The sequence below is a fragment of the Ostrinia furnacalis genome, unplaced genomic scaffold (assembly GCF_004193835.3).
Source record: "Ostrinia furnacalis isolate ACB-3 unplaced genomic scaffold, ASM419383v2 OfSCF0694, whole genome shotgun sequence".
Lineage (NCBI taxonomy): Eukaryota > Metazoa > Arthropoda > Insecta > Lepidoptera > Crambidae > Ostrinia > Ostrinia furnacalis.
The window spans coordinates 330519-351996 of NW_021130933.1; the positions used below are offsets into that span (position 1 = coordinate 330519).

Sequence of the window (21478 nt, forward strand, 5' to 3'; positions counted from 1 at the left end):
TGGAGCCCACCTGATACAAGCATTTAGCTTAGTTCGTTCGTTCGTGTCAGCCGAAAGACGTCCACTGATGGACAAAGGCCTCCCCCAGGGATTTCCACAAAGACCTGTCCTGCGCCGCTCGCATCCAGGCACCTCCCGCGACCTTCACCAGATCGTCGGTCCACCCAGTGGGAGGCCTGCCCCAGCCTTTAGCTTAGTACGAGGGGCTAACGGTATTATTGGTAATAACTTACAACAAAAGTACGTACCTCAGAATCATAAAAAAATGTTGTCTTCTTCATCAATATGCAAATCCTCTTTCTTCCATGATCGCCCTGACTGCCTTTGGGTCTGGCCACAGCAGCATCAGTAATGTTGACCCTGTAAAACATTTTCTGTACTAATACGGGACTATTCCCACCTCTCGTTCCCACCGCTGCAACTCCTGTGTACCCAGGATCTACCTACAGCTTGACAAGTTTGTCCCAGGGAAAAGTTAAACTGTCATTGGACCCGCAACGAAATTAATCAGAAGAACATAGGAGGAGTTCGAAGTTATGGTTCGACTTCCCTCCAGTTTCTGTACTACTAGAGTGGTAATCATATTTATTATACAGGATGTAATATGCAATCAATATAGAAAACAATTATTAAGTATTATTTTTAAGTGTTGCTAAACCTCTAAGAGCTAATTTCTTGGACGCCTGACATTATCACTATTATTACCTATTTATTTATTACAGGAAAATAATCTATCATGCATTTTTCTTATAATAATGTTTTGCGTATTCTGTTATGATTGCTATTATTAAGTATCGTAACTTTTTTTATAAGCTAACTCACATGATGAAGACCACGAAGATGAAGCTTGCTCTGCATAAGTACTAAAATTTCGGTCGATACACCAACACACATCAGCGACTATAGAATTAAGCTTAAAACTAGTTTGAATTCAAGCATAGGTTGAGGCTTTTGATTGGTAGAGTCAATATTAGTTCAATCAAAGGACATGCCATGCATGTCATAATAAATGAATTAATCGAGGTTTGGTCGTGTTTTGTAAAACAGATGTTGTCAAAAGGATTTGAAAAATTACTGCCTGTAGTTTAGTTCTAGCGCTTCAATCAGTGACTGAGGTATGGAAGAGGCACGGGAGGGTGTTTTTGGGATGTCAAACGTCAGCGAGACTTCAAATGTGCTTCAGATTTATATGCTCTGTCACTTCTAAATATATCAATGACAACCCTCCCGTGCGGCTCCTATAAAAAAAATCTATAGAAAAACAAGTGTGCCCAACACTTCTCTACCTTTCAATTTCCACAGAAGCGGAGCAGGGCGGAGATGTGCAATTGAATCTGATTGGTTATTTAAAAAACTTCTCTGCTCCGTTCTGCACCGCTCAGGTTTGGTGGAAACCATTCCTTAAGCGTTAGACCTATACTAAAAAAGTTAAGAGTATTGTTTCGCCTGTGTGTTTTTTTTATCCACAACGAGGAAGCTCTTGGCCTGTATCTCACCTGATGGTGGTGATCAGGCCGAAGGTGGAAGCGAGCTTCACCCGGAATCCTCAACCACGGAGGAACTGGCTATCTTACCTCTAACTGCCGGAACACAACAATGCTGTTAACATTGTTGTTACGGCGACAGACTTAGGTAAGATGGTTTCATAGCTTCTTACCTGCAGTGATGAGTGTGTTGGCGAAGAACAGCGGCAGGCAGTGTTCGCGCATGGCCAGGCCCATGACGTTGGCACCCACCGCTGCGCCCGACCGCCCCGCCATGTACAGAGTGCAAAGGGCCAGGGCTCTAGGTTAAGAAATAAGGCAGTTTGAGTGGTTTGAGGACGTAGATAAGAAAAAACACTTATCATTATGGCTTTAGGTAATATTAATATAACACAACGATTGCCCATCACGTTGACGTCCACCTTCGCGCCATGTACAGTTGCGGAATGAAAAGGTTCGTCACCTTAGTGTCGGTTTTCGCTTGCACCAAAGAGTCAAACCTGCCAACATAACAGTGCAAGAAACAGTGCTGCTAACATTTAAATAAATATGACGTTTGCTGACGAATAAGGTTTTGCTTGTTTATTTTTCTATCCCATCAGTGCAATGCAATGATGACATTGTCCAATTGACAATAGTTTTTTTTATTTAATGGACATAATAATGGCAGGTTGAACCAACAAGAAGGTTTTAGTTTATCAATCATAATAATCTTCTTGACAAGATAAATCGTCAAACAACTTTGATCTGAATAATTTTGAACTTTACTTACAAACAGTTAAAGATTATTTTCTCTAATTTGAGATTATTACAGAACAATCCCAATCATAGTTTCAAAAGGTATTATGTGCTCGCGATTCGTTGAAGGAATCAATTTGAAAACTGACGAACCTTTTCATTCCGTGACTGTACAAAATGCACAGGGCAAGGGCTCTTCATCGGAGAAGAATAATATCTACACTCAATTCAACTAGGATGCTGTGTTTAATTAGAAGGAACATATTCAGTAGGTTAGCAGGGCAATCCAATCGGACTTAGCTTCTCAATTGGGCTATTGTAGGTACGTGAGAGATTCTGCCCATTCAGGAGCGGATACATTGGGTTGAGGCTAGACTAGAAAGAGAATAGCACGATTTATTTGAAAGTAAACACCCAATGCATTGGCATTTTCATTAGTTCTACTGCACCGAAGTATCGGAGTCTTACCCAATAAAAGGTACATATAAAGTAAAGATCCCATTAGGTATGTATAACATTTTTTTAAATGGTTGGTACGCCTACATAATGATAGAAATTATATCTCACCTCACACTGGTAGGGAACACCTCCACAGCAATGGCGGCGAGCACAGAGGCAGCGCAGCCGCAGCACAGGCCGACGATGAACAACGTGATGGCGACTATCGGCTGGGGAAGCACGCTGGACGCTGCCAGCATCAGCGAGCAGACTGCCAGCACTGAACCTGGGAAAATAAACAAATAGGTATGGTCTAGGTGAGCGGTTCCCAAACTTATTTTGTCTACTGCCCACTTTGCGAATAAATTCTTTTTTAACGCCCCCATTTTTGTAGTCAAGAGTCGAGTGATCAGTCGGTGTCTAAGAGAGAGAGAGTAGATGAAATTATAAATCGCCTCCCAAGCCTCTAACCATGCCCCGATTTTTTTCCGGAGTCTCTTACCGCCCCCCTTTAAGCCTGCAGCGCCCACAAGGGGCGTTATCGCCCACTTTGGGAAAGACTGGTCTAGGTCCTAGACCATACCTATCCTAGACTCTAGGATGCTCGTCGGGACAGGCCTCGCTACACGGGCTCCCACTTATGCTCAGCGAGACGGAGATGGTGTATTTTTAGTGGGTAGGCCCCTCCCTTCTGGAGCGGAGAACCCACATAACCCGTCGCCTGACCACAGTGGCGGGTGTGTCTCAATGTATTTTTACCACCGTAAAAAAAGGATGCTCGTGATCGTCCACAACTTATGTTAGTTAGGACCAACGCCAACATAAAGTTAAATGCGACGATCAACGATCGCTATGTCCTTTGCAATGTACCTACCTCATCAATGCGATTTTTCCTAACCTATTACACAATTTAAAGAAAACAGTCAACCAGGAAATTCCAGTTGGTCGATTTGAGCTTTATATTACATCGAATTAATGCTTGAAAATTGGGACTCTGTCGACCCTTGAGTAGCACAGGAGTATAAAACAAAGTGTGGAAAAAAGTTATAGATTGATTAATAATTATGCTTGCGAGTAAATAAGTAAGTAAATAAGGATTAAGACGATGAATATTGATACATTCAAATGAAAGTAATCAAGGACCACGTGCGATTACTCGACCGATTATCATAGAAATGTATGTGCTTACAAATATCTTCTAGATATGTAATTGTAGAGTCCAGTAATTTACTATTTACATACATCTAATGAGATTAGTAGTCTTTTCGTAATTACGACAATGGTCTTGCTTGAGATCTTGATAAACAACATAGTGTATTATTTTTGTTTCGGGACTATTCCCACCTCTCGTTCCCACCACTGCAACTCCTGTGTAGCCAGGGGGAAAGTTAAACTGTCATTGGACCCGCAACGAAATTAATCAGAAGAACATTATTTTTGTTTCTAAATATAGTAAAATGCATGCACAATAGTAATTGTAGAGCATGTGAATTAGTGTAACACTTGAGTAAGATAATAAATTATATTTGCGGAGACATCTTCAAGCAAATTCATGACACTGCTAATGGATTTAATCAACTTGTTTTCCTGCACTAAGTACTTGTATTGTGATTAATGAATGAACGCTTCGGTATTGAAGACTGAAAAATGTAATTGAAATATGCAAACATTAGGGAAATGTAATCTTTTGCCGAGGGTAGAGCAAAATATTAAGTTACTGACAGAATTTATGAATAGAAAATAATGACCAAGGATTGGCCTACGTAGAAGAAATGTAAGGTACAGCATTCAAGGTAGTAACATCATATTTGCACAAAAAAATTAAGCAGTCGGATGTCTCTCGACTGTGCATTCATTCTTTTTTTTTTCTCTATTTATTAATTTAGGGACTTTTACATAGTACATTCATTCTGTGACAGACCAATATTTAGGCAGGCGAAGCCACGGGCAAAAGCTGATAAGCTTTAAAGGAATACTATTAACACTAGGTCGACCAACGATCTGGTCGCGGGAAGTACCTGGATGCGGGCAGCGCAGTTATGGAAATACTTGGAGGAGGCCTTTGTCTAGCAGTGGACGTCATTTGGCTGAAACGAACGAACGAACAACAACAAATAAAAAACTTACAGTAGATGCAAATCTTGTTGCGCGTGCGCATAATGTAGCCGATGGCGACGTAGGTGGTGGCGCAGATCACGCCCATGGCGATCGACACCGGGAACACTAGGGGGTTTATGGTCTTCCGCTTGCAGGTGCGTTGGGTGGAAACCTGAAAATATCACCAGTTGTAGTCATGATGCTACTACATGAAGCTAGGGACTGGAATTCGCTGCCTGCTGCTGTCTTTCCTGAACACTATATTCCGGGCTTTTTTTTAAGGCGATAGTGAATAGGCACTTACAGGGCAGATAATGTACCATCCTAGACTGCATCTCACTTAACACCAGCCAGGTGCGATTGCGGTCAAATATCTGCTTTGTCTTACATAAAAAAAAAACAATATAATGTGAGTTTTGAGAAATGCACTTCAGTTCGCTTCTGAAAAGGACTAACGAAAATTGGTGAAACAAGGTATCGAAATGAGATGCTCGATGCTTAGAGACGTCGAACAAAAAACTATCGAAGAAATAAGCTATCGCACTCTGAAGGTTTCGGTGTAAAGTCGTCGATGTATCAATTTTCGAAGTCACATAGAGCTATATACATTTTGACCGTGAAGAAGTCTGAGGATGCTCGTGTATTTCATGTAAATTCATAGCATCGCTTCGGGGGAATGGACAATTAAATTAACTTAGGGCTAGTATTAAATTATCAAATAAATCGAACCAACCGCAGCGGCTTTTTGCTTTGCCACCATGATGTCACACATGCTGACAGACTTGTGAACGTTGAACAGCATCTCGTTCAGGATGTTGGGCATCCACGTATAGAGCCCGCTGGATCTGAAGCAAATCATGACTTCAGCCAAGGGACGTCCACTGTTGGACAAGAATCTCCACAACGACCGGTCCTGTGCTACCCGCACTCAGGAAATGCCTCATTAATTTGTGGACTTCTTAATGTCTTCGCATAGCATCAAACTGTGAAACGTATGCCCACCATTCATAGACAGCTTGAAGAAGTACCTAAGTATAGACAACTTCAAGTTTTAATAATATTATAGATGTACACAACACTCATGTCTGAGATAACTAGAAAAGGAAGAAAAAAAAGGTCATTCCTTAGAATGGTAGCGCAGGACCTTTTTGAAAATAAAGGAAGAAGATTTGCGCAATTTGGCCGGAAGGCCGCTCCAGAGCCGTACAGCGAAGACTAGGAAAGAGTTGGACATGAAGCCAGTGCTATGATGAGGGGCAACTTCATAGCACTACGGAAGCAGTTGTGACTGCTCGGGCGGTTTCGTATACCTTGTGTACTGCAGTTTGCTATGCAGTTGTAACTTGAAGCTGTCGAATACAAGCTATCCGTGCATGGCAGGCCTTTTATGTATTTAACTGCCTACTACCTAATAAGGAATTTAATAAAACGCTTCAAAATTGAAATCATCGCACTTCGTTATTTCAATTAGCAGATGACCTAATAGCAATGTATGAGATTTCAATCAATTGCAATCATTGCGATTTTGTTGCGCTGATTCATTGAATTTCAGCGGGTAGCACTTGACATAAATTGTGTTCTCGCAAGTTCCTTTTGATGGCCTCAAATTGTTTCTGTTATATTAATTTCAAAGTAAATACGCCGCTATTTTAAGAAAGAGGGTTTGATATATCCAGATATATTTTTGGATAAATATAAATTTGATTGGCGTTAAAGAATTGGGCAGTTGACACTTGACACCAAAAGAATAAAATCGGAACACAACTTAAAAAAAAAAACTAATTTGAAATGGAGTTCGTTCTCAATTTGCCTTACAATAATTCGATTTAATGTTAGTAAGGTTTTAGCAATAAATTGTTAATCAATTAAGTAGATGGAGTCTTGAGCTAGCTAGCTAGTTAAAGGTTTTCTGGAATAAATCGCTTCTTAGCAATAAGACCGCTCTAATTCTGTTGTTTCGATTTGGCATTTTTCTTACGTTTCACTTTTGGTGAATAATGAAGTATAATATTCTATCCTGTAATCGTAAATATAATATGGCCCAAAACCCGTTATAGTAGACTTGTGCCAGTAGTAAGAATACTTAGCAATTAATGATCTCATTTCCATGTCTGGTGCTCTTCATTACCTGAACTAATTTAGATAAAGCTAACTCGTAAGCAATTGGACTACATAAATAAAAATAGGCGCCGTTATCTGAAAAATAATGGTGTTTTAATTAGTTTTAATGTGACCAGAGTTAAGCGACAGGATTTTTGGCGTCTTTGCCATAATTATTGTCTGTAATGTACTATCTGCCCTTAACCTTTTATAGAACAACATACTTAAGTTGGTTGGTATTCTATCAAATCATAAAGTTCTATTCTCCTGACAGGGGCTAGGTCATCATCTGATTCCAACTATAAGATATAACTAAAATAGGAGAATAGACATACCTACTTCTCTGTTGGGATATGAGGGAATGTGTGGTAGAGGGGCTAATCCTTTGTTTGTATTTGTGTCTGTGTTTTTTTTTTTCTATATTATATTACAGAATCCGACTGCTAAGTTTGGCAGACGTCAACTATCTGGTTGACAGATATCCAAAGAGACATAAGGGAGTTGAAAGAAGAAAATCAAGGCTGCTAAGTTTTCAAAAGTCAGTGAAAATGTTTTAAATCTATTCGACTAGCTGAAAATTATGTTTTAGAAGCCGTGATGATAGATACATAGCTGAAAATGATGTTTCGGAAATTGTGATAACAAATTCTCAACTATAAAAGTACTTACAGACAGAACACCATGAACATGGAGAAGTGCGAGATGAGCACGCATCTGAGGAGCGGCGGCTTGAGCAGCTGGCCGAAGTTTTTGAAGGCCTTGCAGAAGCCGCGCTGGGCTAACGCGGTGGACAGGGTTATGGACTTCACCTGGTAGGTAATAAGGTTGATATTACCATAATTCTCAGGAACTTGCAAAATCTCTGCCTAACGAAGTAACAAGCGAACCTGCAAAGCCCTTCGTAACAATGCTGATGAGAGTTCACGCTTTGTTTGATAAATGAGTTCTGAAGCTTGATAAATGTAATTCCAAGCGTCAACCTTTCCATAACTCTAAGTGACAGCTATTATTAGGGCATCCACCAGTCAATTGATATAATTACTTTTTTATGCGGTTAAATACGTTGTTTCTCTATAGTGTTTTTAAGGAGATGCTCAAGTTTGACGTACTCACAACTTTGTTTTTAAGCGAACTAATCGAATGTATTGATTTCACATCAACTTCGAATCGAATGTAGCAAATAAATGTAAACGAGTCAGCTTTTCATACTTGTGTCCAATACCCTATATAATAGTGGCATGCAGTAAACACAAAGGTTATGAAGAAGTCTTACTGGATAATCCTCCTTCTTCTTCTTATGGTTCCAAGCGTAGATTCTGGCTAAGACTGGGATGGCTTTGATCTCTCCTTTAACTGCGTAAAGGAACCGCGGGCTCTCAGGCAAGAACACCATGATGATCGCTGCCAGAACCCCTGGTGATGAGGAGAAGAGGTTTAGTCTTACGGGAAGGTAAAGATAATCCAAGATTTGTAGAGAAAATACGAGTATTGAACTTCTTCTGTGGTTTATTTCGAATCGAATCAGAAATGAGGAGATCAAAAACTCATTAAAAACTCATTAAAACTCATTTATTTCTGTAAATAGGCTTAAAAAAAGCACTTTTACACGTCCCAGTATTAACCCTACCACTGCTTCAGGACAATAAATGGGTCAGTGCTGAGAAGAAGCAGCGCAAGAAACTCAGTCACTATTGTCAGCCTCTTTTTCAAAGGTTTACATGCTTTAAAATGTACAAAGTTATAAATATTTATGAGAGTTATAAATATTTATGCGATCCGCAGGAGAACCAAAGTGACTGACATAGCCCACAGAATCGCTGAAATCAAGTGGCAGTGGGAGGGGCACATAGCTCGTAGAGCAGAGAGAAGAGGCAGAAAAGTTCTCGAGTGGCAACCACGAGCCGGAAGACGTAGTGTGGGCAGGCTTCCCAGTAGGTGAACCGGCGATTTGGTGAAGGTCGCGGGAGGTGCCTGGATGTGGGTGGCGCAGGACCGGTCTTTGAGGAAAACTTTGGGGGAGGCCTTTGTCCAGCAGTGGACGGCTGAAACGAACGAACTTATTCTACGGGGATAGAACCTTCGACATCTGGCGTAGTTGATTCTAAATAAGTGGACCTGTAAGATTTGGTCTGTTTCAAATAAACTTGATATTGTTTTATAAGTTTTCAAAAAAAAAATGTTGTACGCGTCTTCTGTCGAAAGCTGCAATTTTTTTCTCAACCTCTTAAAAATACTGTCATTTTCTTCACTGTACCTACTATAACGCCCGTATTTACAAGCGACGGTTGATTAATCGAACGCACAGCGTTGAATAGGTATCACCCTGTGCGTCCACGCGCACTGTGAAACCTCATAGTAATGTTTGTGAATACGGGCATAAGTATCTTTGAAATTGTAATATATCAGTGTATTTTATTTGCTGCTAAAAGTCAAAAATCATACCAGGTGTGCACCAAGACCAGATGTACGCTCGCCATGGCACCATCTTCACGTTGATGAGGTTAAACGACCAGTTGCTGGAGAGGATCAGCCACGCCATGACTGCAGTAGATGGAAAAAAGCTGGTTATGATGATGAATTTGAATTTGAATAAATAATCTGGTTGAAGCTAAAATTGAAATGCTGTTAGGTTTGCAATTTGAATCCGCAGAAGGTAAATAATTCTGATTATCTCTAAAACGTACATTTGAAGACTTCNTCTCCCCCGCAGTGCGAAGCACTCCCTCTTCTGGATGCGACGTCTTGGCAGGAACCAGGACTACCACTCGTCGCGTCGGTTGCCGTAGCACTCCTCCGGGTGTTCGCACGTCGAGGATTCTTACTCTGCCGTCCGGTCCAGGATACACTCGCAGCACTTCCCCTCGTGGCCAAGTGTTTCTTGGTAGTGTCGCGTCGACTATTAATACGACGTCGCCGACTCGAGGGTCTTCGGTCTCCCGGTCGGCTATTTTCCTCGGCATCAAAGTTGGCAGGTATTCCTTCAGCCACCTTTGCCAGAAGTGCTGCGTTGTCCTCCAGTTTGCCTTCCCGATTAGGTAGCANGATTATCTCTAAAACGTACATTTGAAGACTTCAGAAGCTAAAGCTTTTTCAAACTGTTTATTACTATTCCACACGTTACAAAGATCTTTAAAATTTTATTCCACATCATATTTAGAATCCTCAAAAAAATATTGGACAGTTCGGACTCTGTCGGGCATAGCAAAATAGAGGAGAGGATGACGCGGATTCATAATCGTAGGTATTTTCTATTAAAATTAGACGTATTTTTTTTTATAAAAAATGGAACAAAAAAAAACGTGAAAATTTTATAGTAGGCATTCAATAGACATGTTTTTCCTGTCATATTTTATAACATCATAATACAATCTCAAGGCCTGCTTCAATGTAGGTCATTGTACATTTTTCTCCTTACATAACGTTTAAATGCGCGTGCCAATTTCTGGTAGTTAGGGCACTTGTTTGCCAAATGTTTCGCTATTAATTTCTCGCAATTTCCAACAGTATAAGAAAACAGGACTGTAAGGGTATAGAAATAGAGCATACTATTAAAATAGCTTTAGCTATAGATATGCTAGGGAATATGGAGAACCCGTGGTAGACTCGACGACGCGTGTATTCATTGAGCATTCGTAATTACTATACTATTAATAGGTTGTTTTGATGGTATTTTATTTTATTTGTACAAAACACACATACAGAGTACAATCAACAAGGTACATTTACAACCAACAATAAATACAGTTTTAATCTAGATTGTAATCCAAAAAAGTGTTTCTGACATGTTCAACAAGGTATGTTTAATAAAATTGGATTTTAATAAAATTGCATACGAACTAACTCATACGAACGAAGGGTCAATGTCGTTAAAGCTACGGTACCCATTGATTTAGATTATTGACTCTCTGAAGGATGAATTGCCCAATAAAGGTGGTAGGGAGACATTAGGATGCCTGTTGGGGACCGTTCAGGGAAGATCAATGGGACCTATATTCAGTAGAGGAAATGGACATCCTATTGACTAATAGAAAGCACCTAAAATTGATAGATAGAGAGATAGTTAAGGGGACCGTGCGCAGAAAATACTTTAATTTATTTATATTTATTAAAGGAAATAGACACTCTATTTATCAATGTAAAGTACGTAATTGACAGATAAAGAGGTCGAGAGTATTTTGCGCACACCAAGCCAAAAGTGTACAATCATTTTACTTACATGAAATAAAAAGTTGGCAATAAAGTACCTACTCAATTGTTGACAGATTAATTAGAAATCCGCCAGCAATTGATTAATTAAGCGAAGATTTAGCCTGAAACTTACCAGGCAATACGATGAAAGTGAACGCGATGAAGGTGGACCCGAACGCAATGGCGGACGCTCGGCGGGAGTCCGTGTGCATTTCGCCGAGGTACGCATACACGGTTGCACTTGATGCAGATACCCTGCATAGTACAGAAATAAAACACATGCCACGCACTAAGAAGCCAACGTTTAATTTTTAAATGAGACACAATTAAGTTACTACCCACATTTATGTTGTAAAAAAGATACTTCAATCTATTGTAACATGGATTTATGAATGCACAAGCAACGCAGAAGTAAAATAATTATCTGTGGACTAGCTTTTTACCCTACTTTTTACTTTACTGAAAGTTTTTTCTAGTAGTCTGGTCAGAACATATGGAAAATACCTACTACTTACAGATTTTATAAACCTTACAAGTAGGTTCACGCAATAATTTGAACTGGGAAGAATTTGCTATGAAAAAGTCTTCAGGCGTTCAAATATTTTTCTCTACTTTTAAATGCACCTGGATATTTGTATTTGATAGTAGATACTTACAGGCATCCTGTAAGAAACCTCAGTATGAACAAGGTCCAGAAGTTGCCGGACAGGGACGAGGCGAAGGACACGACCGTTCCCGCGCCGATGGCCGGCAGCATGACCGCGCGCCGCCCGAACCGGTCACTCAAGTAGCCCCAGATGATGGCCGTCGAGAATATACCTGAGGATCCCTTCATCATCATCAACAGCTCTTTACAGTCCATTGCTGGACTATGAGCCTCCTCCACTTCTTCATTTTACGGTATAGATTCAACTGCGTCAGTTCTAGGTAGAATGGATTAATTTTTTTTTGTTGATCTGGTCTTATTTCTCCTTTTAGCTCTGTACCTATCTAATAAGGGCTTGTTCATATGAAGATATCCCTTTTTGCAGGAACGGTTTCTCTCGTTTAGTCGTACTACGTGTTTTAATTCTTATTGGCGTTCTCGCGAACATCCAGTTTGCGGAATCCGCGAAAAACAGATCCGCTCGAATTTGTTATTCGAATTTCAAGCAAATAAATAAATGTGTGTTCATAATAATATGACAGTCGAGTTTTGCAGGATTCTGTATTACTGGACTCCGCTAAACTGTATTGCCGTGGAAATAAAGTAAATAGCAAAGATAGAAGAGAATAATTACTGGTAGAATACTTTGTGGTCATATATACTATAATAGCTGGAACTAAATAATCGCATAAAAATTGCTCTTCAAGGTTGTATGTTAACGTGTGAAACCAATTAGATATTTGTGCCGGTATTCTTTAGAAACTGTTTTAACAATCAGTTTGTTAATTATTGTATTTCGTAGACTCTACGACGTAGAATTACCTATAAACGCGGCGGCGTTGATCAAGCCTTTCTCGTTTCCAGTCAGTCCCAGGTCGCATTCTGCTGCTGTGATGATGTACCTGTCACAAACCCAGAAGTTATGTGAATTTTTCATAAGATTAAATCAGGAAGATATTTCCCAGGATTAGCAGTTTAACCCATGTATAATAGGGAGAGGTAAAAACAATTGGCTTTTATTAAAGGAATGTTATGAAGTTTTCAGGCAATTGAGGTTAGCTAGGTCAACGTGAGTGGCAAATGACGGTCGTATCTAGAAACGCAGTTGAGACATTTTCCCAGCAAGATGGACCGACGCGGCGACGCTATAATGCAGTTTGTAAAGTTATAAGTTTTTGTAAGAGCAGTTCAAATTGTTGTCTGACTGCTTCGTGCTACGACCTGTAATCTTTTCGTGGCAGATAAGTTATAAGTTTAACTTACCCTATACCGAGTGACTCCACCGTCGCATATAACAGGACTAGCCCGCATGTCACCAACACTACGTAGTTGAACGCGCCATGACCTGGAAGAAAAGCAAAGTATTTGAAGCACACTAAAGAAAAGCATAATATTGACATAAGCTGCCCACTGCTTAGATCATTCTACTCAACCCTACCAGGTAAATTCGTTGCGGGTCCAATGACAGCGTTTAACTTTCCCCCGGGACAAACTTGACCTTTACTGGTTGGGTTTATTGACGGTCAAGCTGTAGATCCTGGCTACACAGGAGTTGCAGCAATGGGAACGAGAGGTGGGGATAGTCCCGTACCAGGTAAAAGCACGGGAAAGTCATTTGCAGTGGTCATAACAATAGTCTAAGCCAATAGCACCCAATAGCACCAAACATAATGCATTTTAGAACCAGGTACCTATGTAAAGCGGCAGGGGTACGGGCTATGCATGAAAATTGTTATGATATTATTAAAGTAGAGAACAGTAGTGTTTTAGCAGAGTTTATTTAGATTTTACGACTCTTTTTGAAAGTCAAAAATCTACGCGAGCAATGTCGAAGGAACAACATTAGTAAAAAAGCACTGTTTTCAGGTTTCAGGCACTGGTTCGCTGTACGTTTTCGTAATATTATGCTCACCAGTTTCTTCAAAAGCTTCTTCAAAAGTTGTCATGGAACTTTGACATTATTTTACCAACATTTTGACTTCACAGGTTTTGACAAGACCATCGCAATGTCGACGTGCCGAATGACACAGCGCTAGACGAAGAATAAAATTATGAAATCTGTTTAGTTTTGGGTCAAAGTAGGTTTATTCATCAGGCCATAGACTATTCTTATCAGAATTTTAATAATATGAAAAATAGTGGACATACATTTTAACGCTCCTGAGTCGTGTTCTGGAGTAGGTACCTACACTAGATGATTAAAATAACTTTGCCTCTATGTTACATTTTTATTACTACCACTGACCTATTTACTTAATGATTTTAGTTTACGTTTGGCTTAAAGTTACATTTTTTAAACTATGAGGGGGTAAAGATAGGGGCAGTAAGTACCTGAGGATATGAAGTTCATATTTACTTACATCAGTATTAGGTACTCGTAGATGTGCACTCACAGAAACTGATTGCTTCACCGTATAAATTAAAATTCATCTCTTTAAAATTTGTACCTACTGAATCAAAACATCACAAAAACTAACTCATAATAATAATTATTTAAAATATTTTTTAACAAAAACAAAAAATGATCGTCTTTTGTTTTAGCGGAATCTTCCGAAAATCTTAAACTGTTTTCTTAGTGGCCAGTGCAAAAAGGAGGTTTTTAAAAATAAAGCAATCTGCTAACTGACCAGTGCTAAAAAGAGGTTTAAAATATAAATACCAAACCTGTTTAGTCAATTAAAGACACCACAATGCCAATGATATTGTTCACAGTTTAATCATGTCAGCGTAATGAGGGTTTTCGCGATTGAAAAATCCGCCAGATGGCAATACGTAGACGCGAGGTCCAAATGCTGCATGATTGGTGGATTTTGACATATCTGTCAATGTCATGTCAATAATAACCAATCATGCAGCATTTGGACCTCACGTCTACGTATTGCCATCTGGCGGATTTTTCAATCACGAAAACCCTCATTAAGTATTTAAATCATTGTTGTATTTAGTCTAGGCGCATACCACCGACTTTTAGATGTAAGTTGGGTCGGGCTGTTAATCAGTATGGACGTATATGAAAGTGCGCACATTACCAATTAAAAAATGTCAAAATAAACCAATTTAAAAAATGTCTTTATGAATGGTTAGTTGATAAATGTTTTTATACTGTCAAAGAATTTCTGAGTGATTGATTTTTGTACCTATAATGACTTCAATTTTTTAATTAATTTATTATTGTTATTAATATGTAGATTCTAATTTTGTAAAATTTGCATGCCTACCCTGAACAAAACATGTTGGACTTGACATTTTCTATCGACCATTTTGTTACCATGTTTCTGAGCAAATAAATGATTTATTTATTTTTTTATTTATTTACACAGATTTGGTATTGACCGATTCTTCATACAAATTAGAATCGGGTCCAACTATCGACCAACTAAAAATCGGTGGTCTGCGCCTAGGCTAAACTTGTACTCGTATAAACCAAGTCAATAGCGGTCAGTAACATTATTAACACGCTCACTGCGTTATGAGGTCTAAAAAGCCACATGCAGAACTTATCGCAGGTNACGGTTTTTACACAATTTCATCACACAAGACATGTCGTATTCGTGTTGTTTTTTCGCTGCTTAAATGTGTCAACTGTGTGAAGTTTGCACTCGAAGTGGTGTATCAGGGTGTGAATGTGTGCGTGCCGGCCTGTACGTACAGGCAAGCTGGTGTATCCTAATGTCACAGTATTTTGTTGATGAGACTCCGTCCGACTTTTTTTATAGGTCCATGGTAGAGAACAGTAGTGTTTTAGCGGAGTTTATTTAGATTTTACGACTCTTTTTGAAACTAAAAAATCTACCCGAGCAATGTCGAAGGAACAACATTAGTAAAAAAGCACTGTTTTCAGGTTTCAGGCACTGGTTCGCTGTACTTTTTTGTAAATATTATGCTCACCAGTCTCTTCAAAAGCTTCTTCAAAAGTTGTCATGGAACTTTGACATTATTTTACCGACATTTTTACTTCACAGGTTTTGACAAGACCATCGCAATGTGCAATGTTGACGTGATGAATGACACAGCGCTAGACGAAGAATAAAATTAAGAAATCTGTTTAGTTTTGGGTCAAAGTAGGTTTATTCATCAGACCATAGACTATTCTTATCACAATTTTATTAATATGAAAAATAGTGGGCATCCATTTTATGCTCCTGAGTCGTGTTCCTGTTCACTAGATGATATTAAAATAACTTTGCCTCTATCAACCACTGACCTATTTATTTAATGATTTTAGCTTACGTTTGGCTTAGTTACATTTTTTAAACTATGTAAAGATAGGGGTAGTAAGTACCTGAGGATATGAAGTTCATATTTACTTACATCAGTATTACTCGTAGATGTGTACTCACAGAAACAGATGGCTTCACCGTATAAATTAAAATTCATCTCTTTAAAATTTGTACTGAATCAACACATCACAAAAACTAACTCATCATTATTTAAAATATTTTTTAACAAAAACAAATGAGCGTCTTTTGTTTTAGCGGAATCTTCCGAAAATCTTAAACTTTTTTCTTAGTGGCCAGTGCAAAAAGGAGGTTGTTAAAAATAAAGCAATCTGCTAACTGACCAGTGCTAAAAAGAGGTTTAAAATATAAATACCAAACCTGTTTAGTCAATTAAAGACACTACAATGATATTGTTCACAGTTTGATCATGTCAGCGTAATGAGGGTTTTCGCGATTGAAAAATCCGCCAGATGGCAATATGTAGACGTGAGGTCCAAATGCTGCATGATTGGTTATTATTGACATGACATTGACAGATATGACAATTGACAAAATCCACCAATCATGCAGCATTTGGACCTCGCGTCTACGTATTGCCATCTGGCGGATTTTTCAATCGCGAAAANTCTCCCCCGCAGTGCGAAGCACTCCCTCTTCCGGATGCGACGTCTTGGCAGGAACCAGGACTACCACTCGTCGCGTCGGTCGCCGTAGCACTCCTCTGGGTGTTCGCACGTCGAGGACTCGTACTCTTCCGTCCGGACCGGGGTATACCCTCTGCACTTCCCCTCGTGGCCAAGTGTTCCTTGGAAGCGATACGTCGACTATAAAAACGACGTCGCTGACTCGAGGGTCTTCTGTTTCCCGTCCGGCTGTCTTCCTTGGCATCAAAGTTGGCAGGTGCTCTTTTAGCCATCTTCGCCAGAAGTGGTCCGTCAAGCGCTGCGCTGTCTTCCATTTCGCCTTCCCGATGAAGTCGCGGTCCTCGAACACGCCCGGCGTCATCGCTCCGCAGGATCTTCCTATGAGGAAGTGGTTCGGCGTTAGGCTTTCTTCGTCTTCGGGATCCATACTGAACTGATGTGGGNATGTAGACGTGAGGTCCAAATGCTGCATGATTGGTTATTATTGACATGACATTGACAGATATGACAATTGACAAAATCCACCAATCATGCAGCATTTGGACCTCGCGTCTACGTATTGCCATCTGGCGGATTTTTCAATCGCGAAAACCCTCATTAATTTATATCATTGTTGTATTTAGCCTAGGCGCAGACCACCGACTTTTAGATGGCCGATAGTTGGGTCGGGCTGTTAATCAGTATGGACATGTATGAAAGTGCGCACATTAACAGAGATTAGGTATCGACCGATATTCTTCATACAAATTAGAATCGGGCCCAACTATCGACCAACTAAAAATCGGTGGTCTGCGCCTAGGCTAAACTTGTATCTACTCGTATAAACCAAGTCAATAGCGGTCAGTGACATAACCTACACGTGTATACATGTAAGAGTAGGCGCACACCGTTGATTTTTAGTTGGCCGAATGTTACTAGGTATGCAAAATCACTTGAAACCTATGTTACAGTTAGGCTTTTATATTTACAAATACATTAGTTTTTATTTCATTCAAAAATACCCAGTAGTTATGATTTTATAGGCATTCAAAGTTCGCTTAAATATTGAGTCCCGCCGACGGTCACGTGACCCCGCGTGACGTACAATTACAGTGTCCGCTCACTAGAAAACGGATATAAACATACTTAAATACATTTTTTTTTTGTAAATACAATCTTATTATACATATTAACACCCAGAGCCATCACAGAAATTAAAATTGAACCAAACCCAAACTTGATGCGATTGTGTCGTTTTACTGCGAATTACCTTCCAGCTCCATCATTAGACCCTGATTACTATAGCTGTAATAGACATTTAGGTACATACATTTACCAATTTTGGTGATAAATAGGCATTTTGTATTAGTTTTTGTATGACGCCTGAACAAAAACAAAGGGTAATATTTTGGTGTTATAGGTACATAGATTTCGAATATAAAAAATATATAATTTAACTAATTAAGACATGACAAAAAAACTGAGGTATGTCTCGTTTCTGTCGGGTCTGGGTTTTTTTTGTATGGGGTGTGACCGTTCTTCTTTGTTTCTTATTTTAGGTCACAACTGACCGTTTTGTGTTGGGTACAATAAAGATGATTTTATCTATTTATTTAAATGTTTTTAATCAAGCTTACAAAACATAATAATTTAATACATTTTATGTACCTAATAATAATTAATAATGTAGTACAATTTATTTCAAACAATTAGCATACCATAATATTTTTGTTGCTAAGCTCGATGCTTTTGATTTTTACTTGGTGGAATTTGAAAACGTCGCACACAGGTGAAATTTGCTCAAAAGTTGGCCANTGATTGTTAACGTTGCTAATCGATTCTAATTAATAAATTAGCGTATTTTCTCGGTTGACGTCGCTAACAATCTCCCCCGCAGTGCGAAGCACTCCCTCTTCTGGATGCGACGTCTTGGCAGGAACCAGGACTACCACTCGTCGCGTCGGTCGCCGTAGCACTCCTCCGGGTGTTCGCACGTTGAGGACTCGTTTTCTTCTGTCCGGACCAGGGTATACCCGGCGCTGTACTTCCCCTCGTGGCCAAGTGTTCCTTGGAAGCGATACGTCGACTATAAAAACGACGTCGCTGACTCGAGGGTCTTCTGTTTCCCGTCCGGCTGTCTTCCTTGGCATCAAAGTTGGCAGGTACTCTTTTAGCCATCTTCGCCAGAAGTGGTCCGTCAAGCGCTGCGCTGTCCTCCAGTTCGCCTTCCCGATGAAGTCGCGGTCCTTGAACACGCCCGGCGCCATCGCTCCGCAGGATCTTCCGATGAGGAAGTGGTTCGGCGTGAGTCTTTCTTCGTCGCTGGGATCCGCACTTCACAGTGGCAACAACTTGGGAATTCTTCTTTTCTCCGATGTATTCTTCCCCCGTCTCGAAACGATTTTTTTTCTTGTCCAACTTCTTCTTAATGAGACGCTGGTGCGCCTGATACCCTCTGTTGGTCTTCTCCAGGACGCTGCGAGCCCGTTTGTCGGCGTCGTTGCATGGCCGACGTGGTTCCACTCCGATGTCCTCTTTCTCGAAGTGTTGGTGAACCAAGGCTTCCGTTCCATCTTCCACTAATCTGCTGTGGTGCACTAACTTCACTGGATCACTTCTTCCAGTGTTGCATCCATGCAGAACCCATCCAAGGCTGGTCAANAACAAACATAACTTGAAATTGATTAAAAAAATTAAAATATGTGTGTTAGTAGATTGTTTTTAAGATCAATAAAAACATCTAATTATCTCTTCTTTCCAACGATAATAACTAAATATCACTTGTAGTAATTAGATATTGGATTTCGACAAAAAATCAAAGTTTAGTGATGAAAATGTGAAAATAATACAAAAAATTATCCATCAAAAGTTTCTTCAAACATCTCCATCTTTTCTGATATACTGTTTTTCATAGCTTTTTTATATGATTTATTTCAAAATCAAATCAAAAATAATAACCGCATAGAAAAAGAAGTCTGTTTTTGTATGTGGCTTGATTTACCCTCATATTGTCATAATGTTACATTGTAGTGGCGTTACCTCGACACACAGTATTCGTATTCGTACTTGACATCTAGGGGACATAGGACCATAAGTCAAGTAAGTCAAGACTTGACATGTAACTCATATAAAAATGTCGCTCAATCCGTGTTTATCTATTTTAGTTGAAATGGAACGCAAAAATCTAAAATCTTATTTTTCTCTCGATTTTACCAAAAAATAATAACGGAGAAAGTAAAGTCTTAAATTGTATTCGATGATCAAAAATATTTTATTCAATGTTGACCGATATTTGACCAATATTTTGAATACCTGCACAGACAGACATTTACATTTAGGTACTCGTACACACTTAATAACTGTTTAGAAGCTCACTTAGACACACGAATATCGTCAGCCTAACTTTCAAACTGCTTAGGTATGTCTCTTTTTGCAAACTTTACAGGAGGAAATAACTATTTATTTTTCATAGTTATGGTACTAATTAAAGTATAATGATGTCTAATTGAAATATAATCATTTATTTCAATTTTGTTTCAGTTTGAAAATATGCTGACGATAAAATATTATTATTCTGTATAATGATTTATTTTCTTTTTTTAAATTCTGTTTTTAAACACAAAATAAGCATCGCAATTTTTTTCGATCTGCGTAAATTAACATCGAGTTAACATTCCCGTAGGCAGTTATGTTAGAATTGGCAGCGCTTCGCATCTGTATTCTGAGCGCACTTTGGTATCGGGCAAGAAGCGCGGGCGCGCGGCGGGTTGCGCGTTGTCTCGCTCTAATGCTCAAGGTCGTTCGGCCATGTAATCGCCTTAATCCTCTCCATTTCTACATTTACAAAGATTGAAACATATTATAGTTGAGGGAACATTCTTTCTTACTTTACAGATAACGCTTAAAAGCCATTTTACCTTGATTTTTCTAATGAACTAGTTGATTTTAATGTTGATAAATAACTGTTAGTTATGATCTAAGCCTTAGGAATTGAAACTTGATTTTAATTCTGACTTAAACTATTAATTAAAAGTCCAGCAGTTACGAATATATGTAGGTATGTGCTTAGCTGAGCTCTGACTGTGTGTCACTCGGTATCGCGAGGAGCGATGAAATGGATAAAAACGCAAATGAGAGGAAGCTTTTCCGTACTTTAAAACATTTTCTTTGAAGATGCTTTTATTACACACACATAGGTATTTATGTTTTTAGAAAATATCTCCGTCTGAAACGTGACTTGAGTCACATATTTTTTGATTACGGATTGGTACAAATTTAATAAAAACGCAGCGATGATATGAATATGAATTTCATAGTCTCTACGAAGTCCTAACATTACATTATTACATACAACTTAATAATATTAGAATGTAAGACATTTCAGTTGAGCAATATCATATTTTCTTGATTATAATATCTTCAAACGGACGAATGAATTGAATTATTATTTGGAGCTTAGATTTAGTCTTAGACTTTAACTTGCCATGTATTCTTATTTTATTTTAATCAATGTAATTTTAAAATAACAACAACTGTTTATCTGTCCATTTTTATTAACATAATTGGTCTTCCGTGCCGTTTTTCTTACAGTAACATGGTGCTGTAAAGTGCTTTTTTGCGTAACCGCATTAATGCTGTTCAGCTATACGTTCCTATGGCTATAAACAAATTCAACCCTACAAAAAGCTCTTCACTATTACCCCAAATCTACGGTGAAGTACGTCTGCTAGCAGCCCGTCGGATGGGCTTCCTTATTTTATTATCGCCTTCCTGCCGCCCGCGCCCGCGCCCTGTGGCGTAACTTAGGGCGGAAGCACACACCATGTTATTATTGATGTCTTTTGTAAGATTTATTGTAGTTTCCAGTTTATTTATTGCTGGCTTCAATCAACTTGATTGTCCTACAAAAAATGAAGACATAAAGACGTGTTCTATGTCTGTGAC

At 39.1% G+C, this 21478-nt stretch overlaps 1 protein-coding gene across 1 annotated transcript; it reads right to left on the minus strand.

The window, feature by feature from the left end:
• Positions 1–253: 253 nt before the first annotated feature.
• LOC114349559 (synaptic vesicle glycoprotein 2A-like) lies at positions 254–15613 on the minus strand. Its single transcript, XM_028299972.1, has 12 exons — positions 15580–15613; positions 12955–13036; positions 12514–12593; positions 11702–11864; positions 11179–11300; positions 9300–9398; positions 8157–8270; positions 5491–5633; positions 4788–4929; positions 2790–2946; positions 1658–1785; positions 254–360 (listed from the first exon to the last, which is right to left on the minus strand). Exons 1-12 carry the CDS (start codon positions 15611–15613, stop codon positions 281–283), a joined length of 1344 nt encoding a protein of 447 aa, XP_028155773.1. The 3' UTR covers positions 254–280.
• Between the last annotated feature and the right edge of the window lie 5865 nt (positions 15614–21478).